This window comes from Phaseolus vulgaris, chromosome 2 (genome assembly GCF_051622355.1).
Source record: "Phaseolus vulgaris cultivar YP4 chromosome 2, ASM5162235v1, whole genome shotgun sequence".
Classification (NCBI taxonomy): domain Eukaryota; kingdom Viridiplantae; phylum Streptophyta; class Magnoliopsida; order Fabales; family Fabaceae; genus Phaseolus; species Phaseolus vulgaris.
Window position 1 is genome coordinate 38,776,963 of NC_143499.1, and position 18,754 is coordinate 38,795,716.

The 18,754-nt window shown below is 41.1% G+C and overlaps 2 protein-coding genes across 2 annotated transcripts; one reads left to right on the forward strand and one right to left on the reverse strand.

The window, feature by feature from the left end:
- Positions 1-3,448: 3,448 nt before the first annotated feature.
- Positions 3,449-5,273, reverse strand: LOC137811901 (anthocyanidin 3-O-glucosyltransferase 7). Its single transcript, XM_068613763.2, has one exon. The coding sequence runs from the start codon at positions 4,969-4,971 to the stop codon at positions 3,634-3,636; it is 1,338 nt and encodes a 445-aa protein (XP_068469864.1). The 5' UTR covers positions 4,972-5,273; the 3' UTR covers positions 3,449-3,633.
- Positions 5,274-17,055: 11,782 nt separating this feature from the next.
- On the forward strand, positions 17,056-18,705 carry LOC137811902 (anthocyanidin 3-O-glucosyltransferase 7). The gene has a single exon (XM_068613764.2). The coding sequence runs from the start codon at positions 17,248-17,250 to the stop codon at positions 18,595-18,597; it is 1,350 nt and encodes a 449-aa protein (XP_068469865.1). The 5' UTR covers positions 17,056-17,247; the 3' UTR covers positions 18,598-18,705.
- The last annotated feature ends 49 nt before the right edge of the window (positions 18,706-18,754 follow it).

An 18,754-nucleotide genomic window follows, 5' to 3' on the forward strand; every position in this document is an offset into this window, starting at 1 on the left:
CTTTTCTCCCTCGACCCCAAACACACATTTTCTCGGATTGAGTCTCATATCTTACTTTCAGAGCTGAGAAAATATCTCTGTTAGGTCTTCCACACGTTGCTCTAAGTTTTTTGACTTTACAATCATATCGTCAACATACGCATCCACATTTCTTCCTATCTGTTCTCAGAATATTCGGTCGGTCCCTCAACCTTTGATACGTTGCACCGATATTCTTTAACCCGAATGGAATTACTTCGTAACAGAAGTTAACTTTCTTCACTCATGAATGCAGTTTTCGACTTGTTGGCCTCGTGCATGGGTATCTAATTATACCCCGAGTGTGCATCCAGGAAGCTCATAACTCCATGCCCTGCAGCGTTGTCAACTAGTATGTTAATGTTGGAAATGGGTTATGCGCCCGTTGGGCAAGCTTTGTTCAATCGGTGTAATCGGTACACATGCGTCATTTGTCGTTGTTCTTTTTAACTATCACAATGTTGGCCAATCACGTGGTGTATTGGATTTCTCGGATGAATCTAGCCTCAAGTAGTTTACCCATTTTCGCCTGCGCTGCTATCCTTCTCTCCTCTCCTAACCGTCGTTTTCTCTGTGACACTGGTTTGGCTACTCGATAGACGCCAATCTATGGGACATGACTCTAGGGTCCACACCCGACATGTCGGTTGCCGTCCATGTTGTTTTTTGCTAAGACTTTAGTAAGTTTTTGCTTGCTATCTTCCTCAAGACTTGCATTAATCTGAGTGTTCTGACTCGGTCCTCCTATCTTCCTGTGAAGGGTTTCATCTTTCGGCTCAACCCTTGGTTCGTCATGTAGCTTTGGGTCAAAGTCGTCGTCACCCGCTATTATGTTAACTTCCCTCTTTCGCAATCGGTACCTTGGCTAAACCCGCAGACTGGCTGCGTAACATTCTCTTGTTGTCTTTTGGTGTGCTATTACTCTTGCGATTCTTCTGTTCCTGGTTGGGACTTTCATGGTTAAGTGTGGGGTCGACATATCGCTCTCAGTCGATTTTAAAGAGGGTCTTCCAACCAATGCGTTGTAAGAGGTATCAACATCCAGAAAAAGCCCATAATTTGTTCATCGAATGAGACTACCACATCTGAGGGCAATCCTAGTTTTTCAAAAGCTTTAGGAAAAGAACTTCCATAGAGATCCCTTGGTCTACAAGGGTTTTCATCACCGTGTAGTTTGCTACTTCGACAGTAATCACCACTAAATCATCCTGGGTCAATTCCCTGAAAATCTTCATCAGTAATGGTTATCGGCGACATCGTTTTTTTTCTTCCAAAAATATTTATTGAGTGGAGGTTACGAATATGGCGTTTTCGGGATGAATAAGATACTTCTCCCCCGTTAAACCCTCCTGCGATCGCATTAATGATCTTCTTGGGGGGATCGCCTCCTCCTATCGCTCTTTTGCCATGTTGTTCAGGTGTTCGAGATCTCGGTCTATAACCTCTGCGGTTCATCCTTTCTTGTGGTCGATTACATTTCTCTTCTCTTTTTACAAAACGTCTCAAGTGTCCTGCTTGGATAAACTCTTCTATTTTGTCTTTTAATGCGACGCACTCCTTAGTGCTATGACCAAAATTTTAATGGTATCGGCAATATCGGCTTTGATCAACATTGGGTGGTGTGGGTGTCTTTTTTTGGGGCGGTATTAGGTATGCATTTAGGGCTTCCTCTAGAATCTTGGACCTTTCGGTCGTTAATAAATGTAATGTGAGAACCTCAATGGTTTCGAGAATTCCTCAGGCCTCCTAGGTGGACGTATTGCTCCCGACGCTGCCCTATCTGTCTTGTGCTCAACTCCATCCGAGAGTTTTGTCTTAAACCCCCTCTCCTCTTCTAGTTGCATAAACTTAGTCGCCTTAAGTCTTAACTCGTTCATGTTCTTAGTCGGTTCCATGCATAGACTATTTGAGAAGGGGTCGAGTCTCAGGGTTGTTACCAAATGATGGAGTGCTACCTCTGGGCTTAAGTCTCGGATATTCAAGGTCACTCCGCTGAATCTATCCATGAAAGCCCTGAGTGTTTCGATTCTCTCCTGTCGTATGTTCACCAAAGGTAAGGATGTTAGGTGATGAGGCCTGCTGGTGGCGAACTGGATCGAGAATTTTAACACCAAGGTATCAAAACTGTTGATTGAAAGTGGTGACAGGCTAGTGAACCAATTAAGGGCAACCCCTTTTAATGACGTGGGAAACACGTGGCATAACAGAGCATCGTCGACCGTGTACAAGCTGACCTGGGTCACATAGGCGTCCACGTGTTCGTTTGTTTCGGTGCTCCCATTGTACTTGTCAATCGTTGGGTTCTTCTGAGTGTGCGGGAGCGACACTTCCATGATGTTTTTGGTGAAGGGATGTCGTCTCGACGACAGACCTGTGGTCATTCCGGAAGCTATGCGGGTCGAACGGTGGGGGTGTGAACTATATTCTCCTTCCATGTGTGTTTGGGTTTTACCCTCAGATCTCTCATGATTCCTCTGATTTTCCTCTACGGTCAGCGTGTGGTCGACTTCCATCTTCCTTTTCATCATCAGGTTCTCAGCCTTCAAGGCTTCATATTCTCCATCTCCCTTCTCATTTCCAACATCATAGCTATCAGGTCCATAGATGACTCCTCATTTTGGTGTTCGTTTCCCATCTTGCTTCTAGTTGTTACCATGTGGCTCCTTGATAGGTTTTTCTTTCGGCTCCACGGTGGATGCCAAAATGTTCTTGCAAATTCTAAGACCGAATCTCCCCTATCAGGTGCTCTCGGTCCGGTCTTCAGATTATCTGTGTGCCGAGTACAAATGGGGGAGGGTACCTGCAAAAACACTTTGACGATCAATTTTGTCCTAGGTAGTTTGTGAAAATCATTATCTTTTACTACGAGAACTCTACTTTATTTATAATTTTCTACTGGACCTTCTTAATATAATTACGCTGGTCCAAATCCAATGGCTCCTAACGACGTTTTAGTCATTTGTTAACTCCATATTAGTCTAATTAATCTTTTGGATGGTTACTTTCATCTATGGTCACTTATCTTGTGGGCCACTCGGATTCTCAAATCCGGATGTATCAATAATAATAATAATAATAATAATAATAATATTATTATTATTATTATTATTATTATTATTATTAGATAAAGTTAATAATAAGGATTAGATAGAATACGTAGTCAATGCCTAATGATTGTTGAAAGGTTCCTGATACCTTCAGAACTTTTTTTCTTCACACTTACATCTTACTCCGTCACTTACTATTATTTTAATAATTTTATAATCATACTTTTTATTATTTTTTGTTATTAAAAGTTGTATACAAGTCTTCCTACATGGAAGTATCATTTCTTTTTTCAAAAGTGTAATGTCTTGTGTTGGTTAAAATGACAAATAAGATTTAGGGTTTAGGGGGTAAACATTAGACTAAAAAAGAAAGTTCATAACAGTTTTATCTAATAATGTCAAAGTTTATATTTTTATAATGATTTCTAATATAAATTTTATTAAAAGAAACAATACTCTAAGCATTCATTAAAAGAAAAAAAAAAAAAAAAAAAGAACAAAGACAGTGCATAATGAGTTTGTTGTTATGGTAGCTAGATAGCGCAAACAGAGCATCATTCACATTGCTTTAAGATCTAGAAATTATTTCCAACAAAGTCTCGAAATCCTTTGCTGCTTGGCCTTCAGGTCCAATTGCGTCTTCCACAGTCATCTTTGCCTTTCGAGCATTTTCTCTAATCTTCTTCCCCTCTTCCTGCACCAGAATTAGATTCAAGCTTTTCAGCAGTGCCTTTTTGGTGAACACCCTACCTTCTATTATCACCCCACTCTCCCAAATATCCTCTATCACTCTTCCAGATATCACTTGATCTCCAAAGAATGGCCTGCAGATCATAGGAACCCCACTCGAGACACTCTCAATCACAGAGTTAGCTCCACAGTGAGTCAAAAAAACTCCTACCGAATCGTGTGCCAAAACTTGGGTTTGGGGAGCCCAAGACACAACTTTCCCACGCATCTTGGTCCTCTCAACAAACCCATTTGGCAAACCACCCATTACACCTTCCTTTAGAGACCACAGAAATGGAAACCCACTTTCTTCCAACGCCTCTGCCACCGCTACAAGCTCAGAGGAAGGCGGTGCCACCACAGTCCCAAAGCAAACATAAACCACCGATCTAGCACTCTTGGTGTCCAACCATGATAAGCATCCACCTGAATCTTTGTCGGGCAGTGGCAACAGCGGAGAGGGAAGTGGAACAACATAAAGCAAAGACTGCAACTTGGATCTCATGTCCTGAACAAACAAAGGTGGGTCCAATTCCTCAAAGAAATTCATAACCACGGCCTTAGCTTGAGGTAGTACCTCACCCAATGAAACAAGCGTACTTGTAAATATTGTCTCCTTTTCTCCAACCACGAGCAGATCCTCTGGGGTATCTTCAACACGAATCTTGGACAAGCCGGGAAGGAAATCCAAGGTTGTGTTTGCAGCATGGTTTGAACAGTGGTGGCGTATGAAGTCGGTGTAAAAGTATAGAGAAAGTGAGCATGAATTGGGAAGCCAAACTGCAATCCAAGGAACATTGAGTGTCTGAGCCACATGGAGAGAAGAGGTCACAAAAGCATCGGCAATGATGCATGTGACTTTCTTCTTTGTGTCGGCTTCCGCAAGTTGTATTCCCTTGTGCAAGTTTTGAGCACCAGTTTTGAGAAAAAGATCAAGCTTTTGAGTTGGGTGGTTGCTTAGGACGTGACCCTCTGGGATTCCATCACTTATGCTGTAAGGCTTGATGTTGTGGGGGATGTGGGGTTTGGGGAAGAGGATTGCGTTGGATTTGTGTGTGCCAATGAATGAAAATGAAGAGTGTGGAGCCGCATGAGCTAGTTTGAGAACGAGGTTTAAGATAGGCATAAGGTGGCTGCCAAAGGGAAAAGCAATCACTGCTATGTGTTTGTTATCCATTCTCTTAGAATAATGGAAGGAAGGCAAATGGTGTTGGAATTGAGGCAATGTGGCATTTAAGGTTGCTTTAATTAATAACTGTTACCATCACCTCCATGCCTTATGTGTAAGGAGAAGTTGCACACTTACCTTGAGCTTTTAAGATGAAAACAACCACCGTTCTTACAAATTCAATACTTGAAGAGAAAGTTGAAAATATAGATAGATCTCACGGCATGTGGATACGGTAACTAGCCAACCACCCACCATTCTGACATGGTTGATGAGTAAGCCAAATCAAATAAGGAACTTTTTCCTTTTCTTTTTCAAACAATATTTTTACACGGAGACACTCGTAATAAAATATTAATATTTATAATAAAAAAATTAAAAAAAAAATCTTAATAAAAATATAATTAAAATGTAAAAAAATTAATTAAAATATTAATATTTATTAAGATGTAAGGTGTAGCACGTAAAAAAACATTTTCCTTCTCACATAATTCACACTCGGTTCCTAACTCTCCACGATACTTATCATTTCCAAAAATAAATTAGAAAGAGAAAAAAAAAACACTTTATGTATAGTGTATCATATCTTATATTTAACTTATATTTAAATATTAATATAGTGTATCATATCTTTTTTGTTTTTGTTTTTTCATCCTTATATGTTAAAAGTAATTAATAATTATTAAAAAAATATTAATTTAGTTACTGTTATTATTATTTTTTTAAAATTTTAATGTATTGTTTTAAATTCTCCTTACATAATTCATGTATAGAGAGAACAATAATAACAGTAAATTTTAGTTTTTGAAGTTGAAGTTTTCAATTCTCTAATATTTGTAACATATAGAAATACATAATTCATAACATTTAATATTTATTAACTAAAATAATTAACAGTATTTTAATAAATAAAAAATAATACGACGGACAACTAGAAACTAACTCATTCATATAAGAAAATAAAAAAATAAAATATTATAATGAAGTATAACACATCAAATAAAATTTCTAAATATTCAAAATTGAAATTTAACAAAATAACAGAAAAATCAAATTCACTTATTGGGTGAATCAAAATCACAATTTAAGTATTTTCTTAAGTTAAAATAACCTCACTAGTTTGTGTATGCACTCACTAATTAGTTTATTTAGTTAGTATACATCTAAACTTTATAAACAAATCAAACAAATTTAAGTTATGTACTGGTAGGCACCGGACGAACGCACGTGGCCGACCGGCCTTATACACTAAATGGAAACGAACGCACGTGGCCGACCGGCCGTATACACAATAAATGTAAGGGCATTTATGTGACAAGCTAAGGTGGTTAAGATACACCTCCGAAGAATAAGGAATATGCGTTTAGAGAAGATATGTTCCCCGGGTATTCCGGAGCACGACTGACAAGACATATCCATAACCACCCTGAACCCAAGGGATAGAAAGCCCATTAGGCAATCCTATAAATACTGTGCTCAAGCCAGAGAAAGGTACGTTTTCATTCACTTACGAAACTGCGCTTAGAATCTCATACTTACTTGAGCGTCGGAGTGCCTTCGCAGGTACCCTCCCCTGCCCGACCGAAGTTGATAGCCCGAAGGGACGACCGACCAAAGGAGACAGCAAGAAAGGACAGTCGACCAGAGGAGAAGAAGGTCAACACGTCAGCAATTGCACCACGTCAACCGACCGTGCCTGGGCCCCATCTCTCCACTCAGGTACAATTGGCGCCCACCGTGGGGCCGAGGCAAATCTTCAATTTTTGAAGCTATAATGGTTGCGACAAGAAACAACAACGACGCTATGGCAGAACAGATGACTATGATTCAAATCCTCCAAGCTCAGATGGAGGAACTGCGACAAAAGGGGATGGAAGACCATCGTCAACATGAAGAAGATAGACGCCTCCAAGAAGAAGATAGACGCCGCCAAGAAGAAGAAATCGCCTTATTAAGAGAGCAGAATGCACGACTCCAACAACAGGTCGATAATCCCGAACGAGAAGGCCAATCCCATATGGCCGACCGAACCGCCTCTCGCATACCTACACCTGCCAATACCAATCCTGCTTCCAGAGCTGAAACAGTCGAAAGAAAGTCAAGGAAAAGGGGTCATCCTTTTACAGACGAAATTATCACCACTCCACTTCCTGACAAATGGAGAGGCCTCGTCATTAAACTCTATGACGGCTCGACCGACCCGGACGAACACTTAAATGTCTACAAGACGCAAATGACTTTGTATACCACAGATAACAATGTGTGGTGTAAAGTATTTCCCACGTCGCTCCAGGGAGAACCTCTTACCTGGTTCACAGAGCTGCCTCCAAACTCCATTAACGATTTTGACACCCTAGCCGCAAAATTCTCCACTCAATATGCCACTAGCCGACCGCATCACATGTCCTCCATGTCTCTCCTAGCGGTACAACAAGAAAAAGGTGAATCTCTTAGAACCTTTCTAGATAGGTTCAACAAAGCATGCATGAACATCCGAGGGCTCAAACAAGAGGTTGCATTGCACCATTTGGTCTCGGCCATCCGACCGAGCCGTTTCACTGAAAGTCTCATCAAGAAACCACCTCAAGACATGGAGGACCTTCGAACTCGAGCAACCAAATTCATGCAAATCGAAGAACACATTGATTACCATCAACGGTTCAAAGCTGTCGGATTCGGAGCCCTTAAAGACCAAACCCAAAGTAAAGAAAGAGAAGTCGAAACCGAACGAACCGTCCGAACCACTCTGAGGTCCGACCGGAATAGGGGAGGCCGAATCCCCAGGTTTAACAGTTACACCCCTTTAACTGTGCCGAGAGGACGAGCCCTAGATGAAGCACTACAAACGGACCTAATCCCGACATTGAAGCAGTATCAAACACCACCGAATGCAGATACTGCTAAGCGTTGTCAATACCATCAGAATTTCGGTCACACGACCGAAGGATGTCAAGCTTTGAAGGATAAAATTGAAGAACTCATCCAAGCTGGCCATTTACGGCAGTTCGTCAAGAGGACAAGGAGTTCAAGATCCCCACCACGGAATACTGACCGTCCTTCCCGTGGTGTCGACCGGTCGTACCGTAACGATTACAAACGCCACACTGACCGTAGCCAGACTTCGCGAAAACGCAGCGAAAGCCCCGTTCGGTGTACACGCCCCCGTAGCACAAGTCCCGACCGAAACGCCCGACCTCGCCAACGAGTCCGCGAAGTCATCAACATGATTGCTGGACCCGTTAACTTGGGCGAACCGAACCACGAAACAAATTATATAGCTGGAGGATTTGCCGGTGGCGGGTGCTCAAATTCCGCCCGAAAGAAACATCTTCGTGACATCCAGTCTGCTCATGCTACCACGAGGAAGCGTCCACATATACCTCCGATTACTTTCACTGACGAAGACTTTACAGCCATAGATCCAGCCCAGGACGACCCCATGGTCATCACTGTAGAAATTGACAAGTTCGCAATTGCCAAGACTTTGGTAGATCAGGGTAGCTCGGTCGACATATTGTATTGGGACATTTTCAAGAAAATGCGCATCCCAGAAGCACATATTCAGCCCTATAACGAACAAATTGTAGGGTTCTCAGGTGAACGGGTCGATACTAAGGGGTACATAGACTTGTACACAACCTTTGGTGAGGAAGACGGCCTCCATAAAACAATAAACGTACGATACCTCCTGGTTAACGCACAAACTTCCTACAACATCCTGCTCGGTCGTCCGTCCATTAACAGATTAAAAGCCATTGTGTCCACTCCACACTTAGCCATGAAATTTCCCTCGGCTAACCACGACATTGCAACCATCCATGTCGATCAAAAAACCGCTAGGGAATGCTATGTAGCAAGTTTGAAAAGTGAGCCAACTCGACGACTCTATACAACCAATACGGACGACCGAGTCCCGCAAAAACGAGGACGTTCCCCCACACGGCGTTCTGGACGACACATGTCCCGTCGTCAAATGATAGCCCTTGTTGACCTCGACCCTCGCATGGACGATCCCCGTATGGAAGCAGGAGAAGACTTGCATCCATTCCCGCTTCGCGATGATCGCCACACTACGCACATCGGTACTTCGCTGAAACCGGACGACCGAATGGCCATCGGGACGACACTTGTTAAAAATTCCGATCTTTTCGCCTGGACGGCCGCTGATATGCCTGGCGTAGACCCACAGGTTATCACTCACCGATTATCATTGTATAGAGAAGCTAAACCAATAGCTCAAAAGAAAAGACATATAGGCGAGGAACGACGTCAAGCCGCACGTGAGGAAGCCGACAAATTGTTACAGGCTGAATTCATTCGGCAGGCCCATTACACCACATGGCTAGCCAACGTGGTTATGGTGAAGAAAGCGAACGGAAAATGGCGTATGTGTGTTGACTACACAGACCTCAATAAAGCTTGCCCAAAAGACTCGTATCCTCTGCCTACCATTGATCGTCTCGTCGACGGTGCAGCCGGGCATCACATCCTCAGCTTCCTTGATGCCTACTCTGGCTATAATCAAATCCAAATGCACCCGGCCGACCGGAAGAAGACGGCCTTCATGACTGATTCCGGCAATTTCTACTATGAAGTAATGCCCTTCGGACTCAAAAATGCCGGAGCCACTTATCAAAGACTAATGGACCACGTATTCCACGACATGATTGGTAGGAATGTTGAAGTCTATGTCGATGACATCGTCGTCAAGTCCGACTCATGCAAACAACATATTGCCGACCTAAAAGAAGTTTTTCAGGCCCTCCGCCAACACCAGATGCGACTCAATCCGGACAAGTGTGCGTTCGGCGTCAAAGGGGGGAAGTTCTTAGGTTTTATGCTAACTCATAGAGGCATAGAAGCTAACCCCGAGAAGTGCAAAGCTATCTCCGAAATGCGAAGTCCCAACTCCATTCAGGAAATTCAGAGACTTATCGGCCGACTCACCGCACTATCCAGATTTGTTCCTAAACTCGCCGAACGAACGAGGCCAATCGTCCGACTACTGAAAAAAGCATTCCGCTTCGAGTGGTCGACCGAATGTGAGGAAATTTTCCTCGATTTGAAAACTTTTTTATCAACCCCGCCGGTCATCCAGAAACCGGACGCACGAGAACCCATCATAGTCTACCTCGCCGTTTCACACGAAGCCGTCAGCTCAGTCTTAGTGCAAGAAATTAATTTTGAAGAACGGCCGGTTTACTTCGTCAGCCGCGCCCTTCATGGCGCCGAAATCCGATACCAGACGATCGAAAAGGTAGCCATGGCCCTCATCATTACCGCCCGACGAATGCGTATGTATTTTCAGAATCATCGGATTATTGTTCGGACAAATTACCCTATTGTAAAGATCCTCACTAAACCAGATTTAGCCGGACGAATGATCGGTTGGACGATCGAACTATCCGAATTCCATATTCAGTACCAACCACGCGGAGCGATCAAGTCGCAAGCTCTCGCCGACTTCGCAGCTGAACTCACTACTTCTTCAGCCGAGACCGAACATTCATCATGGATCTTATATGTTGATGGCTCCTCGAACGAGAGGTCGTGCGGCGCTGGAGTTGTTTTGGAAGGCCCCGGCGAGATTGTCATCGAGCAAGCCCTCAAATTCGACTTCAAAGCTTCAAACAACCAGGCCGAATATGAAGCCATATTAGCCGGTCTACGTCTCGCTCAAGAATTAGAAATCACTAAGTTAATTTGCAAAAGTGATTCCCGGCTTGTCATCGGTCAGCTTAACGACGAATATGAAGTCCGAGAAAGCTTTTTACAGCGATACTATCACTTAGTCAAACAGTCGATGAGCACCTTTTCTGAAATTTCTATGCAGCACGTTCGACGCGATCACAATACCTGCACGGACGCCTTGTCCCGGTTAGCAACCACGAAGTGTAAAGGAATGCATCGGTCGGTCATCCATGTTACGCTTGCACGCCCAAGCATCGACCTACAGGAATGCCTGACGACCGACACAGAATCTACTTGGATTACCCCAATCAAGCAATATTTACTCGACGGCACATGTAGTCCTCTCGGCGAAAAAACCATGAAGCTGCAGGCCGCCCGTTTTGTCTTAATCGGCGACGACCTTTATCGCCGAGGTTATACCCAACCACTCCTTAAATGTTTGACACCAGACCAAGCTTCCTATGTCATCCAAGAGTTGCACGAAGGAATTTGCGGAACTCACTCCGGCGCACGGACAATGGCTGCCAAAGTATTCCGGGCTGGATACTACTGGCCGACCGTCCAAGGTGACTGCACCAATTTCGTACAAAAATGTCTTAAATGCCAAGAGTTTGGCACTTTGTCCCATCAAAAGCCTGAGGAACTCCATTTTATGTTATCACCTTGGCCGTTCGTCCAATGGGGTATGGACATCATTGGTCCTTTCGCCCCCGGTAAAGGCCAGTGTAAATTCTTACTAGTCGGAATTGATTACTTCACCAAGTGGATCGAAGCCGAGCCCCTGACTGCAATCACCGCCCGCAATGTTCAAAATTTCGTATGGAAAAATATCGTTTGCCGCTTCGGGCTTCCACAAATCATCATCACCGATAACGGTCGGCAATTCACCGACCGAACGTTAGCTGAATTTTACGAGAAGCTCCACATCAAACACATCGCTAGTTCAGTCGAACATCCGCAAACAAACGGACAGGCAGAAGCTGGAAACAAAGTTATTTTGAACGAACTGAAGAAACGTCTCGGCCCAGCAAAGGGCAACTGGACTGAAGAACTCTTAGAAGTATTATGGGCATATCGCTGTACTCCTCAGACGACTACACAAGAAACGCCGTACAGCCTAACGTATGGCACCGAAGCTATGATCCCCGTCGAAATTGGCGAACCCTCTCTCCGCCGGCAAACCCTTGATCTTGATCTAAACAAGGAAAGCCTCTCGGTCGGTCTCGATCTCATCAACGAACTCCGGGACAAGTGTAGAATTAGAGAAGAAGCATGCAAAATTCGGGCGGCCAGACGATACAACTCCAAAGTTAAACCAAGATTGTTCCACAAAGGCGACTTAGTATGGCGAATGCGGAGCAGCGCACGGAAGGAAGGAGGCAAGTTCTCCAACAATTGGGAAGGACCTTTCCGCATAGCTGATACGGCAGCCGGTGGAGCCTATTATTTAGAATATTTATCTGGGAAGGAAATACCGAGAACGTGGAATGCCACACATCTCAAATTTTATTACAGTTGAACTCTTTCCTCGCTCAGTCGGTTTTTCCCTAAGGAGGGTTTACGACCGGAAAGGTTTTAACAAGGCACTAAATTAAAATCCACATCTCCTAGTCCTTTACTCAATTCATATCTCGTTCGGCATCAGAATTATTACTTTAACGTAATAATAATTATTTATGCCTCGTTCGGCATCAGAATTTATCGGATTTATATATGCCTCGTTCGGCATCAGAATTATTACTTTTTACGTAGTCAGAATTTTATATGCCTCGTTCGGCATCAGAATTATTACTTTAACGTAATAATAATTATTTATGCCTCGTTCGGCATCAGAATTTATCGGATTTATATATGCCTCGTTCGGCATCTGAATTATTACAACGTAATCAGAATTATTTATGCCTCGTTCGGCATCAGAATTATTCACTTATTTATGCCTCGTTCGGCATCAGAATTATATTATTACCTCAACGTAATCATAATTATTATGCCACGTTCGGCATCCGAATTATTTACTCAATCTTATGCCTCGTTCGGCATCAGAATTTATCGGATTTATATATGCCTCGTTCGGCATCTGAATTATTACAACGTAATCAGAATTATTTATGTCACGTTCGGCATCAGAATTATTTACTCAATCTGATGCCTCGTTCGGCATCTGAATTATTACCTCAACGTAATCAGAATTATTTATGCCACGTTCGGCATCAGAATTATTTACTCAATCTTATGCCTCGTTCGACATCTGAATTATTACCTTAACGTAATCAGAATTATTATGCCACGTTCGGCATCCGAATTATTTACTCAATCTTATGCCTCGTTCGGCATCTGAATTATTACCTTAACGTAATCAGACTTTTTTATGCCACGTTCGGCATCAGAATTATTCACTTATTTATGCCTCGTTCGGCATCAGAATTATTCACTTATTTATGCCTCGTTCGGCATCAGAATTATATTATTACCTCAACGTAATCATAATTATTATGCCACGTTCGGCATCCGAATTATTTACTCAATCTTATGCCTCGTTCGGCATCTGCATTATTACCTTAACGTAATCAGACTTTTTTATGCCACGTTCGGCATCAGAATTATTCACTTATTTATGCCTCGTTCGGCATCAGAATTATTCACTTATTTATGCCTCGTTCGGCATCAGAATTATATTATTACCTCAACGTAATCATAATTATTATGCCACGTTCGGCATCCGAATTATTTACTCAATCTTATGCCTCGTTCGGCATCTGAATTATTACCTTAACGTAATCAGACTTTTTTATGCCACGTTCGGCATCAGAATTATTCACTTATTTATGCCTCGTTCGGCATCAGAATTATTCACTTATTTATGCCTCGTTCAGCATCAGAATTATCTTATTACTAATGTAATCAGAATTATTTATGCCTCGTCCGGCATTAGAATTATCTTATTACTTTAATGTAATCAGAATTATTTATGCAAGTGTGCATTGCCCACATGTCGGGTCCAGCAATTTTCTATGCCACATTGTTCATTAACTCTTCAAAAGAGGCGTCAGGCTGTGGGCCAGGGGTCTCCCCCTCGGCCTCCTCATTTAAATTATCATCGGGGTTGATCGGCACCAGCTTTCCATCAACTATTATTTTTTTTGTCGTACTGGTCGTCCTCCAGGGGTGCTCCATGCAGGCAGGCCGCTTGTCCGATGCCTAACCAAAAATATTCTTCGCTAATGCGAACGTCCCGTCATTCCGTTAAATTTAATGTCTGACAACTCGAAAGGCACAACAATTATTACGACTCTTCGGCTTTTATTCACCTCGAGCCTGGGGGGCAAGTGTACTGGTAGGCACCGGACGAACGCACGTGGCCGACCGGCCTTATACACTAAATGGAAACGAACGCACGTGGCCGACCGGCCGTATACACAATAAATGTAAGGGCATTTATGTGACAAGCTAAGGTGGTTAAGATACACCTCCGAAGAATAAGGAATATGCGTTTAGAGAAGATATGTTCCCCGGGTATTCCGGAGCACGACTGACAAGACATATCCATAACCACCCTGAGCCCAAGGGATAGAAAGCCCATTAGGCAATCCTATAAATACTGTGCTCAAGCCAGAGAAAGGTACGTTTTCATTCACTTACGAAACTGCGCTTAGAATCTCATACTTACTTGAGCGTCGGAGTGCCTTCGCAGGTACCCTCCCCCGCCCGACCGAAGTTGATAGCCCGAAGGGACGACCGACCAAAGGAGACAGCAAGAAAGGACAGTCGACCAGAGGAGAAGAAGGTCAACACGTCAGCAATTGCACCACGTCAACCGACCGTGCCTGGGCCCCATCTCTCCACTCAGGTACAAGTTATATAATTATTAAATTAAAATTATCTGTAATTTCGTTATTGTAAGTATGATTCTTTACTTCATATTATGAAACATTGAAGCCTTGGTGCTTTTATATTTGAGGAATCCATTCTAAAAGAACTTTGAGAATTGAAAATTTAGTTTTGTATGTGTGTTGTGTCTTTTTTTATTTGAATGTATTTTTTTTTATTTGGTTCATCTTATAAATGCTTTAGATATTTGATTTACGTCTTTGTTAGAACATTTTTATCATTAAATTAAGGATTATTTTAATTGGTTAAAAGATGATTTAATCTATTAAAATGTTGTTAAATAAAGTCCTTAAAAGACAGTAATTGATATTTTAATTGATTATTATTGATTTAATCAATTGATATTACTTAAAATTCTAATTAGTTTTGCGAGAGTCAAAAGGATTAGAGAATGAGTCTTCTCTTGAATTCTCGAAACAAACTCCTTTAAATATGCAATCAATCGGAAAGAATCATCTAGACTCTATGTTCCTTCAATAGAGTTCCCATCCAATGCACCACAAATTAAAAATGTATTTCACGTAAACTTCCCAATCTTGATTGCATTTATCATCTTCTAAAAGATTTTCTTCACAAAAAAAAAAAGGAACAAACAAATGAGACTGATCTTTATTAAGGACCAACCACCTACGTATGTGAAACATATTATAACTAAAACTTTGATATCAGTTTGTTGGGTATCTCAGATCAAGAGGTTCATACAGAATTCACAATAATACGAATTCACAATAATACTAGATGGACTAGTGAATGTCAAACAAAAAACGTGTATGGAAAGAACAAAGATACAATGTGATGAGGAGAAATTATATATCTATTGATTTGTTCTTGATAAACACATACAATAACATAATACAAAGATTATATAAGTAACATACTTAAATAGGAAATGATGAATTACAAAGAAAGATTAATATGAATTATACAATCATGTATTGGTCAATTTTCTCAAGTGTTAGTTAGATTCTATATTGTAACTAACTCTATAACCAAATAACCAATTAAACAAAATAACTATCTAATAATAGCTAAAGAAAAATGTTGAAGCTTCAAAAGATAAACAAATACCATTAGACATAGTCTATCATAGGCTTCAACCAAACCATGTCATTAAGAGATCCATCAAACAAAGACTGCATAAGATGACACAATGTATTCTAACAAGATAGGTCGGTTTCATACTTTCATACTAGTACTTTAGAGAGGCTTGTACAAAATTCTCTCTATAGGTTTTCTTATTCCTTAGTTGTTACCATGATCCAATTCTTCTTTTTGACCACTTTTTTTCCTTTACTATCTACTCCTTTAAGTAGAGGTGGAAGGAGAAGTTTTTAAACTGCTTGTCATGAGCCATTATGTTGTTTCTTGGAGGTGTTTTACAGAATTATCCTTTAGTCTTACCACTTGCATAGCTCCATGTTGTATGATGAAAGGTTTAAGGTAAGGTTAGATGTTAGGGAAAAAGTTTTGCTACCATGAGATGAATAATCGTTGGATGATATCTAGTGGAAGGTTAGAGTAAGGGTTGGAAGTTTGGATTTGTAGTCTCTAGAGGAAGTTGACAGATGACTCTTCTCAGTTCAGGTTTAGGGAAAATTGGGAGATGAGGATGATCCAAATTTAGGTAAGATGAAAATGTATTAGGCATTACAGGGGATGTGTTAGCAAAAATACAACACCCTAAATATTTTTATTATATACTAAAACAAAACAACCCTAGTGTTTGGAATACATGAAATAGTTGTGTCTAACAAACGTTGAACGTATTACAAATGCATATATTTCGTTTGACATACCATAAAGCCAAGTTCCATTTCGTATAGGAACAAACTAAGACTTCAAGCTGAGACACATGAAGAATATTCCAAAACTTAAGTATGAAGAAATAGGGAATGTCTTCTACGTTTGTCTCAAGAAGATCCACATCAAGTAACAATGTTCAAAAATACCTTGGAATATGAACTAAAGTTGAAATGGCCATCAACTTCTCTGATACGACTAGTTTCAACTTTGGTTGAGTTGCCTATCTTATATAGTGTGCACTTTTAACCAATGTTTAATGTAAAAAGATTTGCTACCAAAGAAGATATGTGTTACCCGATATGAAAGAGATGACATAAAGAAGAGAAGATAGTTTAATGTTTCTTAACATAAGAGTTCATCACACAATGGTGAAAAAGAAAGAAGAGAGTAATAACTAATTATTATTAATTTATTTAATAATAATTAATTATTTTTATTTTTAAAATTAATTTTTATTTAAAGATTTTCCAATAATTTCAAGTAATTAAATTATTTTTATATTAGATTTATGATGTTTTGATAATAAGCCAAATTTCTATTCAAAGAAAGTCAGGAGTGGATAGCTCCACGTGGCAATATATTAAGAGTTAAATATTTCCATTCTTATATATATGATTACTATAATATTAATGATAATTGTTATTATTATTATAAATAAAGGAAACCAGCATTGAGAAATTGAGAAGTTTTGTAGTGATTATCTTGTTTTAGAAATGTTAGAAAAGTCTTGTTTTGATTAAAATGAAATTTAAAAGAAGTATTGGAGATCCGAGTCGTCCGAATAACGGTTACAGTGCATGAACGTGTTTGGCAGAATTTGGACGATGGGCCATTTCCAAATCAACATTTTCCTTCACTCGTCTTCAACGTTCTGCCCTCTAAGCTACCTCCAGTTAGCCATTGATGTCAAACTCCATGGAACACAAACATGTTGCAGTCTTTCCTTTCCCCTTTGGTACCCACTCTTTGCCTCTTTTTAACCTTGTCCTAAAACTAGCTCAAGCCTCCCCAAACTGTTCCTTCTCATTCATTTCCACAGAGAAATCTAACTCATCCCATTTCCCAAAACCTTACATCCCAGATAACATCAAGCCCTACACCATAAGTGATGGAATCCCTTCGGGTCATGAAGCTCTCGCCAACCACCCAATTGAAAAAGTTAATCTTTTTCTCCAAACTGGTCCTCAGAACTTACATAAGGGTATAAAAATGGCGCAAGCATACACAAAGAAGAGAGTTACCTGCATCATTGCCGATGCTTTTTTATCCTATTCTTTCTTCGTGTCTCAGACCATCAATGTTCCTTGGATTGCATTTTGGCCTCCCATCTCATGCTCACTTTCTGTATATTTTTACATTGACTTGATACTTGAGATTGCACACCGTGCTGGAAATGTAACCTTGGATTCGGTTCCCGGTATGTCTAAGATACGTATTGAAGATATGCCACAGGACCTGCTTATTTCAGGAAGAAAACAGACGGTGTTTTCAAGGACACTGATTTCAGTAGGTAAGGTGCTACCTCAAGCTAAGGCAGTAGTTATGAATTTCTTTGAGGAGTTAGACCCACCTTTGTTCATTCAGGACATGAGATCCAAATTGCGGTCTTTACTTTACGTTGCTCCACTTTCTACCCCGCTATGGCCAACATCTCCCACGGATTCAAGCGGTTGCTTGCCATGGTTGGATACCATGAGGTCTAAATCAGTGATTTATCTTTGCTTTGGGACTGTGGTGGGACTGCCTCCGCAAGAGGTTGAGGAGTTGGCAGGGGCATTGGAAGAAAGTAACATCCCGTTTCTGTGGTCTCGCTTGGAAGGTGTAGTGGGTGCTTTGCCAAATGGGTTTGTTGAGAGGACCAAGATGCTTGGGAAAATAGTGTCTTGGGCTCCACAAGTCCAAGTTTTGGCACATGATTCGGTGGGAGTTTTTGTGTCAAACTGTGGAGCTAGCTCTTTGATGGAGAGTGTTTATGGAGGGGTTCCTATGATCTGCAGGCCTTTCTTTGGAGATCAAGGGATTGCTGCAAGAGTGGTGGAGGATGTTTGGGAGATTGGAGTGGGAATGGAAGGTAAGGTGTTCACCAAAAAAGGATTCCTTGAAAGCTTGAATCTGATTATGGGGACGGAAAAGGGAAAGAAGTTCAGAGAGAATGCTCTTAAGATGAAACGGGCTGTGCAAGATGCAGCTAGGCCGGAAGGGAAATCAACACAAGATTTCAACACTTTGCTGGAAATAGTTTCTACATCTTAAAATATGCCAAACTTAATTGCTACCAATAATTTCAGTTGCATTATTGCATTTAGCCAAGTTATAAAGGAAAAATTTTACAATGCTGTCATCGTTACAGACATAAATAAATTGTTAAGAGTCGTTTAATTTAGCCTTTTTCTATTATATCGCGCGTATT